The following is a 16,578-nucleotide window of genomic DNA, read 5'->3' as shown; positions in this document are numbered from 1 at the left end:
TTAAAAAATGACTTGTAAAAGGAAATATCAAACTGGAAGTACTATTTCGAAAGATGATCTGGATACGGTTAGCCTTGGCTTACCAGAGAGTCATTTACAAGATAGACTCTTGAAATCACAGGCAGTTAACACAGATGAAGAGGGAAGTAGAAGTGACAACTGCATGACTGCAACTCAAGTTGTAAATTACAATGGTGAGCCGTCTCCTAGTTCCTCAGTTGGCAAACCGGATGCATGCTTCTTTGTTCTCAAAAAAGAAATGCTTGCCTCATAGAGGGAATTTGCGACTGATTCTGGTAAAGAAATGAGTCAGAGTGGTCGTACAAATGGCAACAATGACCATTCTTTGGAAACTCCATTAAAAACAGTAGGTGCATCAGCTGCACATGTCAGCAGTACAAGATAAAATGATTTTGAAACAAGTGATACAAGTTTCAAACAAGCTGTTAATTTAGATTGTGCTACATTTCAGAGTTCCTTGGTTTGTAGTCCTACAAAGATTCAAAATGTGACTGAACGTTGTGCAGTTTCCTCTATCCTACCTGGAGGCCAAAATGCCATCAGGAATGGACATGTATGTAAAGGAAAGCAGGATGAATCCGGTTTTGCTTTAGAGGATGAATTGCAGCATTCAAACACTGCATTCTCACCCCTTATGCATGACAGATGGGCACACATCTGCCCCAGGCGGGACCAAACCTGCGGTCCCATCCTTTGGGGGGCCTATTGACACTATTCTGGTGCCCCCCCTCAGATGGATGGGGGGGCATCTCATGTAGTCCTCGCGGGGGGAGATGCCCCTTCCGAGGGAGAGGGAGAAAGGCACTCGCCTTCGCTTTTCACCGCAGCAGACGAAAATGGCAGACGAAAATGGCTGCCGCAGTGAATTTGCATTCAGTTTCACGTCGGGTGTGCGTTATGCACGCCGACGTGAAACTGAAAGAAATAAAACACTCAGGCTGCTTTGGGATCGCACAAAACAGAATGCCAAAAAGGACAGATAGCTCGTCCTTGGCATTTAAGAGGTTAAAGGATACTTGCCGGCGCTTTCAATCTTCAAGCGCACGTCGGAAGAGACCAAGATGCCATTAATAATACAATTCCTAAAGGACTGGCTTCCCCACATGTCCATTTCAAGTTCCGATTTGGGACCTCAATCTTGTACTAAAATTCCTTATGTGCGCTCCTTTCAAGCCACTTCCTTTGTGTCCTTCAATGCTGCTGACCTTTAAAACCATCCTATTAGTTGCATTAACATCAGCCAGCAGGGTGAGCAAACTACAGGCCTTCTCTTGTAAGCCTCCATGTTCTATTTTCTTTAACGACAAGGTAGTTCATAAAGTCAAACCAACATTTCTACCGACGGTTGTATCAGTCTTTCATTTATCCCAGAAAATTGTGCTAACATCTTTTTACACACCTTCACATACTAGCAAGGATGAGGAGAGCCTGCATAGGCTTTATCCAAGACGAGCACTTAGCTTTTACAATTTTAGGATTGCTAAGTTACTTCAGGATGACCAACATTTTGTGGGATACATGGGTCACTAGTTGGGACTATCTGTTACGAAACAAACTTTGTGTAGTTGGATCATATTGGGCATTACGGAATGCTACAGATTGGCTGAGACGGATTCCCCAGAAGTCCTCGGGCCCATTCCCCAATGGGCATGGCAACATCTTCTGCTTTACAGAGAGGGGTGCCTATGCATGTTTTGTGCGGTGGCCACATCCATTCACACTTTCATTAAATATTACTTTTTCGACTCGTCCTCGAGTCAAGAAGGAGGGTTTGGTAAGGCAGTTTTACAAGCTGTCCATACCAATTCTTAAATTTACATCTAAAATGTGTACTCCCTCCTCCAAAACTACAGTACTTTGGGAGTTTATCTCAAGATCAATAATACACGGGAGGACACAATCCATTTGAAGAACAAGTACTTTCCTCTGGTACGTTCATTTGATTGGATGTTCCACCCATGTATTCCTCATCGCTCCTCCCAACCTTGCCCATAGTAGAATTTCAGTGCATTACACCTTACGCTCTTTCAAGGTCTTATACTGGCTTGGACACTCTAATGCCGTTAATTGTGCATGAGGGCGTAAAACCAGAACTGAAGCTAACGGGCGCTGCGTGTGCTATTTGTACTAGTGATGATGTCGACCTCGAGACGGAGACTCTCAAGGGACATAGTCGACCGCATCGGTGCACAGTGCCCTCTGCTGAAAATTTTTCCGAAGCAGATAAACTGGAGAGGATATCCTTCTATCTAAAGATGAGGAATACGTGGGAGGAACATCCAATCTTAAGAAAGTTACCAGGGGTAAGTAACTTGTTCTTTGCGTTGGGCTGGCTCCTGTCCCCGCCTTCCAGGAGAACTTTCTCATGGCTAGGTCAACAGGATTTCCTCCAACTGCGATTGGCTCAGTAGACTTTCCTCTTCCTGCTTCTGACTATGCAGGCTTTCCGCCTTCTTCCCCTGTGCTGCTTGTGCAGCCGCTTTGATTCTGGCAGAAACCACACCAGCCATTTCTAAATGGCCATGAACACAGTTAACCTGTACAATCCCCACATAGCCAGCAAATGCATGGGACCTTTCTTTTTTTTTTAACTTGTTTATTTATAGTTCAACACACAGGATAACAGAGCATTAACGATGCTTACATCTCACAGGGCATATCGGACCATAGTGTCCCGTCCCCCACCCCCAAATTCCCGGAAGGCAGTGATACGTGTCTCATTCGGCCTGGGCAGACGGCAAGTCCTCCCCTACCGTGTGGAGGGCTCTCACGATCAAGCGTGGCTCGAAGGTCAGAGCCGGGTAGTTTTGGTCATAGTCCAGGACCGGGGCCCAAATATCGGTAAAACAGACGGTAGAGCAGACCGGCTTTGGCTGCTATCAATATGTCCCATAATTTAAGCCACCATAGGGTCATCAATGGTCCGTCCGCAGACTTCCAGGTGCAGGCCACCGTGATTTTTGCGGCCAATAGAAGTTGGGATATCAGCGCCGCCCTCCTCCCCGTTCTCGGGTATACGCCCGGGAGTGGGATTCCCAGGAGGACCTGCTCGGGCATCAAGGGGATTACGACCTGGGTGATGTCCCGAATGGTGGCCAGACACTGGGTCCAAAATTCCTTCACTCTGGGGCAAGACCACCACATGTGGAAGTAGGAGCCTGGGTTGCTGCAGAGGCACCAGGTTGGCCAGGACCTTGGAGTAGATGTTGGCGTCAAGTTCAACAGGGAGATGGGCCTGTACGAGCTATTCTCCTGGGGGTCCTTTCCAGGCTTGAGAACCAACACTGTGATGGACTCCTGCATTGATGGGGTGACTGTGCCAGAGGCCACAAACGAGCTGAATAGGCGGGTCAGAGGAGCCACCAGTTGAGGGCGGAAGAGTTTATAAAAGCGTTTGCAGAACCCATCCGGGCCAGGGACCCTCAGCTTTAGACTCTTAATGGCCTCCTCCACTTTCTCATTGGTGATAGGAGTCTCTAGTTCCTCTCTCGCCTCTGGTTTCAAAAGCGGTAGCGACGCCTCCTTCATGTAGGAGTGCTGCTCATCTGGGTCCCGCGGGACAGCCGTAATTATTTCTGATTGGTGTGCGACCGCCAGCCATAGTTTTTCGCCCTCCGTGTGATGGATCTTCCCTTGTGCGTCGCGGAGACCCAGGATGACGTTTCTGCTCTTTTCCTTGGCCAGCTTGCTGACCAGTAGTTTATTAGCCTTATTGTTATGAGCGTAGTACCACTGTTTGGTTCTGATCAGCAGATTAGCTGTAGCATCGGCGTAGTGCGCCTCGAGTCTTTTCCTTGCCATTTGTAGGACCCTATAGGACTTTGGGGACCAGCCCTTATGCTTATGGGTGGCTTCGGCCTCATGAACCTCAGCTTCCAAAGTGGCACGAGTTGCCCTCATCTGTTTGTGGTACGCGGCTCCTTGGGCAATCAGCTCTCCTCTAAGCACCGCCTTCATGGCGTCCCAGGTATTAGCCGGGGAGGTGTCCTCGTCGGGGTTTTCCTCAAAGAAGTTTCTGATGGTTCTGGCGATCGTGTCTCTCGTCACCATGTTCCCCATGATACGGTCGTACAAGGCCCATTGGCGGCGGGGAGGGCGATCTGGGTCGTGTGCTCTCAGGGTCAGCGAGACCGGAGCGTGGTCTGAGAGGATCCGGGAGCCAATTGTGACATTGTCCGTAAAGGTCAGGATCTGAGCGGAGACCAGCATTAAGTCTATTCTGGAGAAGGTACAGTGGACGTATGAATAGAAGGTAAAGTCTTTCTCCTCCGGAGTTAGCACTCTTCAGGAATCAACGACGTTCAGGGCACGGAATAAGCAGAGCAGGGCTGTTGCCAAGTTCAGGTCCCTGGCCGTTGGGGGGTGAGATCTATCCCTGAGGGGGTCCGGGACCCCGTTGAAGTCACCACCGACCACCACTTTCCCTTCAATAAACGGAAGAAGGGAGTCCTCTAAGTCCTGATAGAATCCCACCTGGTGCTCATTCGGGGCGTAGGCCGAGACTAGGGTGTAAAGTTGGCCGAGGACAGAGCACTTAACCGCCATAATGCGGCCCTCGGGGCAACTCGGCAAGTCCAGGATCTGGGGTCGTAAGTCCTTAGTGAAAAGAATAGCGGTGCCTCCCATCTTGGTTCCATTGGAGGCTAGGAATTGGAGAGGATAGAGTCTACTTTGTAAGCGAAAGAAGTCTGCTGGGAGTAGGTGAGTTTCTTGTAAAAAAGCAATTGAGGTCCCTTCATTGTGCAGTCTTTGGAGGATGGGATTTCCTCTTCGGGGGAGAATTCAAGCCTCTGACGTTTAAGGTGGTGAACTTTAGTTTTAGATGTGGGGGCTGATGCTCCAAATCCAATTTCTGTGGGGGGGGGATGGGAACGGATTAGGTCGGCCATAGTTGTGAGGAATACGCTGCTGCATTGGGGTCTCCTGTGGCTGAGGGTTTTTTAGAAATGGTCTCCAACGGGAGATAAGAACTTCCAACGTCGGCCTCCAACGGGAGGGCCAAACTGTGACCGGGGGGGCCGATTTTGATCAATCGGTGGCTCCCCCGGCCACTCCGGATGTCACAAGATGACATCTCCAACATAGTTGAGTCTCTCCAGGAGTAAAAAAATGTTACATCCACCCTGGAGGAGGGTATGGACCGCATTGGGTCCGTGGCGAGCTTGCGGGAATTCTGGTGGTTCCTGCGCTATGTGTGCTTCGGAGCTACCAGACCCTGTTATCTAGGTTTACGGTTTCTCTGCACCCTTGACCACGGGTCCGCCTTGGCTTGTGCGCGGCGGCGACCTGTCCAGAACCTGTCTGGCTGGAAGAGTGCGGTTCTGTAGTCCCAGGGGAGTCCGGGCGGAGGATGGATGCTGCGTCGTCCAGGTGACTAATGGTGCGGGGAGTGCCCTTAATACGAAAACTGTAGTGCCGTGGGGAACAACCAGCGATAGCGGATCTGTTTGTCTCGCAGGAAGAGCGAGAGAGGGCGCAGCAGTCTGCGCTTCTGGAGGGTTAAGGGGGAGAGATCCTGGAAAATCTGTAGTGGGGAGCCCTGGAAGGAGAGTTCATCCTTTGAGCGGCCTATTGCTGAGATGGCCCACTGGTAGTGTAGAAGTGCACTCTTGTGGTGACGTCCGGAGGGGGATCCGTGTCGAATCCTCGGCGGCGACGCAAACGATGAGTGCGGTCAAGCAGGAGCTGCGTCTCATCCAGGTCTGGCAGCAGGGATTGAAAAAAAAGGCTTATGTATCCGGGAAGCTCCTTATCAGTGATCGCGGAGGGGACTCCGCGAAAGCGGAGGTTATTGCGCTGGGAGCGATTCTCCAAATCCTCCTGTTTAAACTCGAGGATTTTGGTTCTGTCCATTAGTGCCTGGATGGAGCGCTGGACCTCCGTCAATGCGTTAGAGTGATCCGTAGCCAGCTGCTCGGACTCCCCCAACCTATGTTCGATGTTGCTGACTCATTGTTCTGTTTGCTCCAGTTTCGTTGTTAGTTAGGCCATGCAGGACCTGAATTCCGACTTAATGTCGGTCATGAAAGCCTGGAGGTCTTCGTTAGTTGCGAGCGACCCTTTATCTTCGGTGGATTTCTGGGGGGTGATTTTGGGGGGTTCGGTCTTCTTCCTCCTCTCTGGGGCCAGCAGCATGGTGGAGATGTCACCAGATGTAGTGGTTTTTAAAGCTTTAGTCATGGCTCCAAGGTGAAGGACTCGCTTCAGGGGCTCGGTAACTGCGCACCGGGACTCCAGGCGCCGGTCGGAGGGTCCGGGGATAGCAAGGGCTAGAGAGGTGGAGTGGGCCGGGGCGCCCCAGGAGGCTGTACAGATAGCCAACGGTCAAATCCCAGAAGCCGGGTGGTTGCAGGTCCGCTGGTCTTGCGCGGATTAGGCCGGGCTGCAGGGGTCGTAGGTCTGCTCCCAACGGCTGTAGGAACTGGGGTGAGCAGGTGGGCAGGGGCGCCCCAGGAAGTCAGTGGCGTAGCTTAGGCTGCAGAAGAAGGGGAGCAGCTCCTCTTGGCCACAGAGAAGCAAACGCCAAGCCGCACTGCTGGAGGGAGGCAGCGGGTGAGGGTCGGAAGATGGAGCCGGCGGCTCAGACCCCGCAGGCAGGCTCGTGCGCGCGGAGGACCCCCGGGCCAACAGTCCCGGGCCAAGGGAAGTTGAAGGGATGGGCCGATCAGCTAGGCAGCGCCCTCATCAGCGTATCTCTGGTCGAAGCCGGAGGGGGTCCGATCTCCGAAGCCGGGCCCTGGCGGGCTAAATGCAGCCAACGAGCCGACGGGGCAGGGGCACACAGGAGCAGTCGCCATCTTGGAGGATCATCATGCCGGCGCCGGAGAGCCGCCCTCGCCGCGTTTCGGCAAGCCCGGGGCCGTTAAGCGCCCAGAGTGCGGACGGCGAGGCAGGGGAGGCTACCGTGGCACATCTCGGGTAGTGGGGGTGAGTGGCATGCCAGGAACCGGAGGAATTATGTTAATGGCCGCGGACCCGTGCAAAGGCCGTCAATGGAGCTGCCACATCGCTGGCGCTCCCGGCCACGCCCCGGGACATTTCTTTTGAGGAAGAATGAATAAAACCCCTTTCTGGGGATGCCTTGACCTCTAAGGGGGCAGTCGCCCCCAGTGGGATCCCACTTGCATTCCCCCTATGGCATTTTCAGCTTAGTGGGCTCGCCTCCCTAGTCCCAAAGGGGGTCACTCCCCCTTGGGGAGGAGGGACTAATTCGCTGGATTCAACAGAGGTTATACATTGGTGTCTAGAGGGTTCCAGGGTTTAAGGCAAATATATATACGGTTGAATCTACACTGATACTTATAGAATTCAAGGCCAAATTTCAAGTAGATAAAAATGAAAAATGTCACTACGGGCAACTGTCTCATTGGGCCGGTATCGGGTAATAATGTCGCCAGGAAAAAAAGACGTCAGGTTGGCGACTTGAAAAACAAAAATGCATTAATGATGCACCCTCCAGGCTATCAAACACTTGCTCCAAATATTCTAGGACTGGAGGTAATGATATATGATGATACCCCTCCTAGCATATTTGGTGAAAAAATGTTGGTAGCCAGGAAAAAGTCGCCAGAACCTGATGACTTTTTCACTGCGACATTAAAACATGGAACCATTGGCCCACCCATCCCTTCACAAAAGCCAGAGGGGCAAGATAACTTAATGCGCTTGAGCTTACTTACCTCTCTTGACTAGCTAAAGCAAGGATATTGACACTACATAAATTATTAGCTTGTTTTAACCCCCTGGAACATCTATCTTGTATGGTAAAATGAGAACAGGACCTTGGAAGGTGAGGAATCCCAGAGTTATATCGCTGCACTGACTTTGGCCTCCTCAAGATGCACCACTTGCAGAGAATTCCTCCTTACCATCTCTTACAGATGGCATTTTCCTCCAAACAGACACCATAAAATTAACTCTTCTTACCCCTCCCATTGCTGGAGAGGTTGTGGAGAGGAAGGTACCCCGATAACACTTGTGGTGGACTTACTTTAAAACACAATACTTCTGGAAGGAGCTGCTCTCACAAATTAAGTTAATCAGTAGAACTCATTGGTTGTACTACTGGGAGACATTGGAAGGAATGTCTTTCCTATATCGATGTCTGGAAACTCTCATCACATATCTGCATGTAGTGGTCAAAATTACAATTGCCCGTAACTGGAAGAATCCCGGGAGTCTGATCAGACAGATGCAGGGGAAGGTTTGGGAGATCTTAGCAGCTGAAAAGATTACTGTTTAATCTCTAGGACGATATGCAAAATATGTGAGTGTCTGGACAGCTATGCCTCTCTTGCTCTGCTCCCTCTCCCTGCTCTCCTTAAAGTGCTCTGGCAAGCCATTCGTATGAGCACTTCACAAACTCTCTCAATAAAGTACTTTCCCTAAATTCTCATACTTAATTTGTTCAAAACCTGTTTTGTTGCATGTAAGAGTAGGTGCGTTTTGTTCTGAGAGTTGGGTGCATTTGTTATCCTTGCTGAAATGATCCTTTTGATATACTTAAGCCACTTAAAAATAATGTTAATTTCTCATGTCTTTTTTTCATTTACAGATCCTGTGTTTATTTGCAGTGTATGTAATTGGAAATCTTAACTCAGCGAAAATGCTTGGTATTGTTCGCACACATTTGGTAATTATTCTGTTTATCATGTCTTTAGTTCCGTGGGGGATGAAACATTGAAAAACGTATTTCTCATGATAAAAACATTCTACCTAGATTAAAGAAGAAATAACAATTGTATTATAAACATTGTTTGCATCATCTTGTGTGACGAATCCCAGGATTTCGTCACTGCTTCCATAGGGGGAGCCCCTTCCCATGAGGCCTGGGAGGTAAGGCCGCTACCGGATAGTCCCGCTGGGGCTGGTACTCAGCGGCTGGATCTCATGCGAGGGGCAACCCCCCTATGGGACCAGTGATGACTATTGTGGGAGAACACGTTATCCACCTAACACCTGCATCTCCCCTTCACCCCACTCTCTCTCCACCCCTACCCTCCTACTCCTATACCTCATACTTCTATAACATGCAAGTAGACCGGACTGAGACGAGGAAGGATAGGGGTAACTGTCATGAAGATTCAAGCCAAGAAACTGACGAGAAAGAGGTGCAGAAATGCAAGGATCAAACAGAAGAACTTGAGTGAACGGTCTAGTCTCCAACCACAGACCTTACTAGAAACCGTCATAAAAATGGACAATGGAATTACCCGGCAGGCAGATCCTCTCCGGAGGAACCGAGGGGGTGGCAGACACTCACCACAGAGACCCGAAGAGGGAGACTGGAACGATACAGAACAGCACTGAGGGAACCACACAATCTGGCAGAAAGACACACGCCGAACAGGGTCGGAAGTCACAGAGCCGCTGCAGCATGCTAGAGAGAGCCCCAGAACGCTGATAAATGGGAGAGACAGGGAAACCTGCGACCGACCGTTGGGCTGCAGCCAAGACCCTGAAGGCATTTGGGTGGCTGAGCCTATGGTCGGGGGTCCCGAGAGGGTACATGGACCCCTGAAGATAACAGTGCCTACAAAGTGGGAGAAAGAGAATAACCCCTACAGGAAATTAGCAATAATATAATTGTTAGGCAAGATTGTATGCAGTACCCTTCGGTTAATCTATAACAACCTTCACCTCCTGGCAATAGGGACCCAACTTTTGGTATAATTCTGAACTACACAGGTTGATAGTGTGGTCGAGCAGCCAGGCTTATCTCAAGAGGGGTCAATGTGAGCAGTAATGTTGTGACAGAGTTTCAAAGTAGCAATTATCCAAATAAACACTTATACTGAAGGTTTGTTGATAAAACAATTATTAATTTATTTCACAGTCAGTTGTAAAGCCTTCTTCAGAAGGGAGAAATACATGTAACAATTCAAATATACTTCAAAACACTCTTATTTTCTCTAAATTAGTTGATACTTCTTGGGGATGGCACACAGACACTTCCTACACACTCAGGGGACTTAAATAGCTGTGGACATGGATTTATCACTAGTACATTTAGAGCAATACTGAGTTTGGGGAAAAAGAGGGACTAGAGGAATAAAACCAAAGGTTAACAAATAATTCACAAACGGGTAAGTACTTTTAAGGAAAGCTTCCAATGGTAAATAAGTTTAAGTTTTACCTGGAGCAAGAATAGAGCACATAGTCAAAGGTAAAGAGGAGTCTCTCAGGGAGCCAGGACAGCCAATGTTAATTGCACAATGTCAAGGGGAGCTGAAGATCTTCTTTGCAGGTAGGAAAAAATCTTGCACAATGGTTTTAGAAATGTTTGTAGAAAACAGAACACTTGAAGGGCCACAAGCTGGGAGTCTTGTGAGGGGTAATGTTTCAGCAACTCTACAAGGTAATCAAGCTAGGTCTCAACTGGAGCAAGTAAGACTAAACGACAAGAGGTAAGTTCTCTTAGACTTTACAGTACCTCTGGATAGAAGAAATGGTTCCAGCTGGCTTCTGTTCCTGAACATCTCTGCAGATCTTGTTGTTCCTGAGCCTCGGTCGTGGGTACAAGAGGGAGGACGTTTTGGGGACTCCTGCTCTGCAATGGGACGGTCAGCGGCTGTGTTGGGCAAAGTTTGTATGCAGTACCCTTCAGGACCACTACACACAACTAGGATTGCAGGTGTAAGCAAAGCAACCTTTGGTATAAGTCTGTACTACCCAGTTTTGGTAGCGGAGCTGAGCAGCCAGGCTAATCTCAAGAGGGTAATGTGAGCAGTAATGATGTTACACAGAGGTCTACAATCACAAGTGTTCAAGTACACTCTTACACTCAAGGTTTCTTTGATAAATACTTAATAATTTATCTGTCAGTTATAAAACATTAATTAGAAGGAGGCAATAAAGTCACACACAAATATACTTCAATATTATTTCAGAATACTTTTCAAGAGGAGTAAAAGGCAAAGATTATTAGAACATGAAAGGTTACAATTATTCTTAGACAGTGCATATACTTTGAGTTCACCAGAAGTGTCGATTCAATTCAGTAGGCTAGGCCAAGTCAATGGGCTGAAGACTTGGATTGGATAAATCGGTTCTGGTAAGTAAACGGTAAAGTCTCTGCACAAGTTCTTGGAAGTAGTTTGTAAAAAGAAGAATCATATGTTGGTTCACAAGATGGTTAGGCCTGCGAGTTGCAACATTTCAAGCACTTTCACCACGAGAGGTAAGTACTCTGTCTGATTTCACAGTACCTTTCAATGAAGAAAAAGATGCAGCTGATGACTTCTGTTCTTGCAGATCTCGCTGTTCCTATGCCTCAGTCGTGGGTACAAGAGGGAGTACGTCGGGGGACTCCTGCACTTCACTGGGACTGGTCAAAAAGCTGGCACTTGGCAAACTTCAATTCTGGTGGCTGTAAGTAACGCACATAAGATGGTGTCCCTCTCCCTGGCTATAAGGTTTCCTGCAGCACTCTGAGTAAAATGCAACCAGCTCTGAGATTGGTATCCAGGTGGCTTACTGTCGAGTTGATTGGTCCCACCAACTCAAAGGGAGAAGTCTTCATTGTAGGGGCTTCTCTGTCGAGGTGAACTTGGCGATTCGGACCTGCAGCAGGGCTTCACCGGGCAAACCAACGGTACAGGAGTTTCAACAGCCGTCCTCTTCAAGCTCGTCTTCGGTTCTTTCATTCCAGTGGTCGACAATGCCTTCCAAGCCAAGAGACTCGCCTTTTATTCAGTTCTCTCCCATTCATTCCAGCCTAGCTGTCACTCACCCAGCAGGGTGGCTTTCCTTGTCGGACCGTCAGCCAGCCAATCACCACAGAGTGCATTTGGGCATCCTAGGAGACTAAGCACAGGGAGTTTTGGGCACCTCCTCACTTCCTGCCCACCCCAGACACTTGGGCGCCAGTGGCGGTCTTCACTCCTGAAGCTCCTCAAAGGCGAATGAACAAAGAGACCAAACTTGGATTGGCGCGCAGAGCAAAACTCTAGAAGGACCTTTCCACAAAGAAATGGCGAAGAAAGAAGACCGGGACCTGTTTTTACAGAGGGGGCTCAGACGCCATCTTGAAAAACATGGCTCCCGTGATTTAACGCTACCGGTGTTCGCGGTCGGGAAAAATCATGGTAGTTCGTTTTAAAAAACCTGCCACCAGCCATTCTGAGAGGAAAGGGTAGCATTTGACTGCTACATGAGTTTCTATACTGAGGGGATACTAAGCAACCCCTCAGCACTCTATTGTAAGATAGTGTGTGCTGGGTCTAGGAATGTAAAAGACTAATAAAGTCAATTTCACTTTACTTACTCAGTGAAACAATAGTTTATCCCAGAGAAGGTATTTAAACCTTGGGAAAGCCTAAAAAGGTTTTCCTGTTCCACTGCACTGAGGGTGCTGTGTGACACTAATGAAAAGATGATGCCTATGGAGTTGGTTAGACTCCATAACCAAAATAAACACAAGAGTAAAATACATTTCAAAACACATGAGTGGGAAAAAGGGTCACACTCTCTCCAGGTAAAAAATCAAGTCCTCAAAATCTAGCAAAGTTGCTGGGGGTCTCTAACGTGAAAGGAATTAGCACATTTATGAGAATTCTCCCTAACAGGCATCAATGGACAAACTTCAATTCAGCGGTCTTTCAGTGTTTCAGCTACTCGCGTCTGACAGCAAATAGCAACACTGCAGTTCTCGGATACCACTTCAGACTTTCCTTGCTTCTGGGGTCCAGCACTCTGTTGTGTTGTCTCAGGCTTGGTCAGTCCTGCATCAGGGAAGTCCAGAGGATCTTCCAAGCACTCGGGTCCGACTTAAAAGCAACGCACACAATCTGGTGTTCCTCTGCCTGGCACTTTGTTTCCAGCAGCAGTGGAAATACAACTTCGAAGAGGATGGCTAGACGTGCTTACTTTGGAGTTGATTGATCCCACCAACTGAAAGGGAGAAGTCGTCCTTGCAGGGCTTCTCTAGTCGAGACGAATTTGGAGCTTCAGCACAGCAGCTGGGCTTCACCGGGCAAACCAACGGTCCAGGAGTTGCAGCAGGCGTCTCTTCCAAGTTCTTCTTCGGATTCCTTCGTCCAATGGTCGACTCTGCTTTCCAACCCAAAAAACCTCTGCTTTTATGCAGGTTTTCCCATTCATTCCAGCCTAGCTGTAAATCACACAGCAAGGTAGCTGTCCTTGCCGGACAGCCAGCCGGCCAATCACCTTTGGGTGCATTCCTGTAACCAAGGGGATTAATCACAGGGAGTTTCGGGCACCTCCCTCACTTCCTGGCAGACATACTGGAGCCAGAGGTGGTCTTCACTCATGAATTCCGCCAAAGACAAAACGAACAAAGGGACCAAACCTGGTTTGGAGAGCAGAGTAAATCTCAAGAAAGACCTTTCCAACAGAAAATGGCGAAAAAAGATCGGGCCATTTTGACGAAATGGGCACCCATGGGTGCTTTACCAAGGCTTCAATTGCAGCCCACGATAGAAACACACAATGGTAGTAAAAAGTAAACCACCGCCACCAGCCATTAACTGTAGAAATGGGAACATAAAAATGTTACATGAGAAACTAGACAAAGGGGATAATAACTAACCCCTCCAGCACCTTATGATAAGATAGTGTGTGCTGGTCTAGAAAGTTACAAAATTTAAGTATAATCAATTTCACTTCCCTGCGCTTGGCAACAGTAGTTTATCCAGGAGAAGGTATTTAAACCTTTGGGAAATCTGAGACTTCCCTGTGTCACTGCACTGAAGGTGCTGTGTGTCACAATGTAAAGATCATGCCTATGGAGGTTGTCAGACTCCAAAGTTAAAAAAGAACACAGAGAATAAATCTCATTAAAACTACATGAGAGATAAAAATTCCTAAAGTCCAGCAAAAAGAGCTGGGAGTCTCTAAGGTAGAAGAAGGGAATTAGCACATTTCGGAGAATTCTCCCTAACAATAATTAAGACACTTTAAAGAGAATAGGGTCTGGGTAACAAAGACCCTAATCTTCCATGTGACAGTACTTAGAGGAAAGGTAACCCTGAGCTGTTTAATAACAGAAGAGGTACTGTGACTAGGGGGTTGTCCTTCCCTCTATGGTTTGGACAGATTGCATCCCTAATTTAGGTGCATGCGAGTTACTAGACCCTTTTTGGTGCCCGTATAATTAGGGAGGTCATTGTGAGGACTGGCGGTCTTGTCAGTAAAAGACACATATTTCTTACTCGTATGTGTAGACTCCACACAGTTAAGCTGCAAAATACATTTCCTAAAGAAAACAGTTGAAGAGATTACAACAAAACACAAATAATTTGTGATTTTCAAAACATTATATTTTTTAGTGAAAACGTTAAGGTAATTGCAGTGGAACAACAGTCATTTCTAATTTTAACATAAAGTTTACTGTTCAAATACAACGTATCAATGTAACAGGCAATACAACAGAAGATATAACAGAAGAGGGTCTGAAGAAGGTTATGAGGGTGATTCCTGTGAATGCAGTTTTTGGCAGAGGCGTAAACCAAGTCTACATATGAAAGTAAGAGACTGAATAGAACTGCAAAAGTAACACATATAAACACAGATCTTGGCAGGCTAGTAAACCAAGTCCGTGTTTGAAGTTCAGTGCCTGGTAGAAAGGAACCAGGTCTGCCACCCAGGCTTGGGGACACACCACCAGGGTCAGGGACCCACCAACGTTTGGAGAAGCATCCACACCACTCTTCCTCGTTGCAGTGCCTGGAACAGGAGAACCAGGTCTGCCAACCAAGGTCAGAGACATACCATGGTTTGGAGAAGCATGCAAACCACTCTTTTTCGCTGCAGTACCTGGTAGCAAAAGGACCCATGCTTGCCACCCGGGATCTGGTACCCTTACAGACAGAAAAGAAGCCTGAGAAAGTAAGGTTGGGGAAGGGAGATGTTTCCCCACTAACTGTGTCATAAGCCTAAAGGAAGGTTGGGGAAGGAAGACATTCACTGTATCCCCTCCTGCCCCCCTCCCGCCGCCCCAACAACAGTTGATGAATGGTACCAGAAGCCTGAGGAAGGCTGGGGACAAACCAAGAACTGTCTTTTGTCCAGGGGAAGGGAGTTATTCCTCTGGAGCAGGAAGACCTCTTTTTGTTTATTTAGTTTAGCATAAAGTGTGAGGGACCGAGATAGGATTTTGACATAGGACATAGGACTTTTTACTTGTGGCATCCTGACTGTGACTTTAGAATTTCTGTTGAGGCTGGGAAACCCCTCGTAGAGATGCGTCAAGTTAGGGTTTTATTTTCATTTTTCACTTGAATAAAAGTTTATGCCAATCACAAATAAACCCTCTGTGTCAGAGTCTTACTTCTGCATCCCCTTACACTTGTTACATTGATCCACAGGTATGAAAAACAATCTCTGCTTTGGGCTTTACCAGTTTGAAAATGACGCCCTGTATCGGAGATGAAAGAAAATGTACCATATACACATGATAAACAATTGCAGTTGGACAAGCAGTATTTTGAGCCAATTAGCATCCTGTAATTGAGTCCAGATTCAGCTATTTTATGGCAAAAAAACCAATCCTGCTACTGTAGAGTGACCATCTCCGATCATGTTTGATGAATCAGTATGAGTTGTCTGTTCAGGTTCATGTATCTTCTTTTTGATGGATGGAACATTACCCCTGTCAACAAGCACATATGCTCAAACTATAGAGGAAGGAAATATCAGGGCATGGTTACCAGACTGAAGCAGCAAAGAGGGCTTGTCAGGTCATTAGCTAATCGCTAATATCCACAGACTGCTGTGACGTTCAGCAACTCTGTAAACCGTTAAACAGTTAACATCAATATGAAATGGCAGTGTAGCTTCTGGTTGGCAGACACATTGTGCCTCTCAAGATCACAACATGGGAGTTGAAGTGGCTGGCCTAGCAATGTTTGGTAGATTGGTAGAGTATGCAAGTTGTGATAAATTACCTTTTGATAACAGCTTGAAAGGAATCTCTAGAAGTTGTTTTTCATTGGTGGTAGATGGCTATAGATGTTGCACTGCAACCACTTCAAAAAGCAAATATTGAGAGAGAGTCAGGGGCTTTGTCCACATGTTGGATTTGTTAAGAAAAGGTGTCCTGGAGGTAAGAAGTTGGATCCTTCTGTGGGCGGCGTTGGGTAAGAATTAGTGCAGTCCAACTGGTGTGGAACTACACAAGACTTATCTCTTGGTATTAGGTAACCCACCTTTTAATATAGGCCTGTACTACACAAGTTGGTAGTGTGACTGAGCAGCCAGGCTTAATGCACACGAAGATCTGGCCGGATTCCGACTTCGGAAGACAATGCACTCACAGGTGGTCGAGCTACACCGAGTATTGGGCTTCGGCAACCTTGGAAAGTGGCAGCAAGTCGGGGGTTGCGCCAAAATAGTTTGTCTCATGGCTTGTTGGTCCCACCAGCCTAAGGGAGGAAGTCGTCCTTTATGGGTCTTTCCTGTTGATTCAAAAATGGGGTGAGCACAGCTGCAGGGCTTCACTGGGCACTTTGCGGTCCAGGATGGTGCTGCTGGCGTCTTCTGCTTCGGCTGTTGTCCTCCAGTGGTCGATTCTGCTCTTGGTCCCAAAAATCTCGATTT

At 47.8% G+C, this 16,578-nt stretch overlaps 1 protein-coding gene across 3 annotated transcripts in view; it reads left to right on the top strand.

The window, feature by feature from the left end:
- The window catches only part of DPY19L1 (dpy-19 like C-mannosyltransferase 1), a 2,006,077-nt gene that overhangs the window by 467,637 nt on the left and 1,521,862 nt on the right, over nucleotides 1–16,578 (top strand). For all 3 annotated transcript variants that reach the window (XM_069613244.1, XM_069613243.1, XM_069613242.1), the window contains exon 10: nucleotides 8,576–8,653. In XM_069613244.1, coding sequence (XP_069469345.1) covers nucleotides 8,576–8,653 — 78 coding nt within the window. The remainder of the gene's footprint in view (nucleotides 1–8,575; nucleotides 8,654–16,578) is intronic.

Source organism: Ambystoma mexicanum, chromosome 5p (genome assembly GCF_040938575.1).
Source record: "Ambystoma mexicanum isolate Mex_15411 chromosome 5p, UKY_AmexF1_1, whole genome shotgun sequence".
Classification (NCBI taxonomy): Eukaryota; Metazoa; Chordata; class Amphibia; order Caudata; family Ambystomatidae; genus Ambystoma; species Ambystoma mexicanum.
The sequence above is the reverse complement of the archived record's forward strand: the minus strand, read 5'-3'. Positions and strand labels throughout refer to the sequence as shown.